Below are 286 nucleotides of genomic sequence, written 5' to 3'. Positions count from 1 at the left end.
CCCGCCAACTCGTGCCTGGCCCACGCCGTCCACAAACACCAGCCGGTAGGCAGCGAGATCCTCAGCGGAGCGCCGACCCTGGCGCCCAGGGCGGAGAAGGTGGCAGGCCCTACTCTGCACCTCTGGGTGCCTTCATCTCCCGGGTCCAGGAGGAGCAGCTTTAAGGCTGCCACCTCCATCGCCGACTTCCGCGGCGTACCCTCCGCGACAGAGGGCAACCACCCCCCTCCGCTGCGCGGCCCCGGCCAGCTCTTTACTCACCCCACCTCGCCCTCCGCCGGGCCTC

The 286-nt window shown here is 70.6% G+C and overlaps 1 protein-coding gene across 1 annotated transcript in view; it reads right to left on the bottom strand.

Moving 5' to 3' along the window:
- Window positions 1–179, bottom strand: part of SPATA5L1 (spermatogenesis associated 5-like 1) — a 7,150-nt gene extending 6,971 nt beyond the window's left edge. Inside the window, exon 1 of the mRNA XM_010289758.1 lies at window positions 4–179. Coding sequence (XP_010288060.1) covers window positions 4–179 — 176 coding nt within the window. The remainder of the gene's footprint in view (window positions 1–3) is intronic.
- Between the last annotated feature and the right edge of the window lie 107 nt (window positions 180–286).

The sequence above is a fragment of the Phaethon lepturus genome, unplaced genomic scaffold, assembly GCF_000687285.1.
Source record: "Phaethon lepturus isolate BGI_N335 unplaced genomic scaffold, ASM68728v1 scaffold48976, whole genome shotgun sequence".
Taxonomy (NCBI): Eukaryota; Metazoa; Chordata; class Aves; order Phaethontiformes; family Phaethontidae; genus Phaethon; species Phaethon lepturus.
This window is presented reverse-complemented; position numbering and strand designations above follow the sequence as displayed.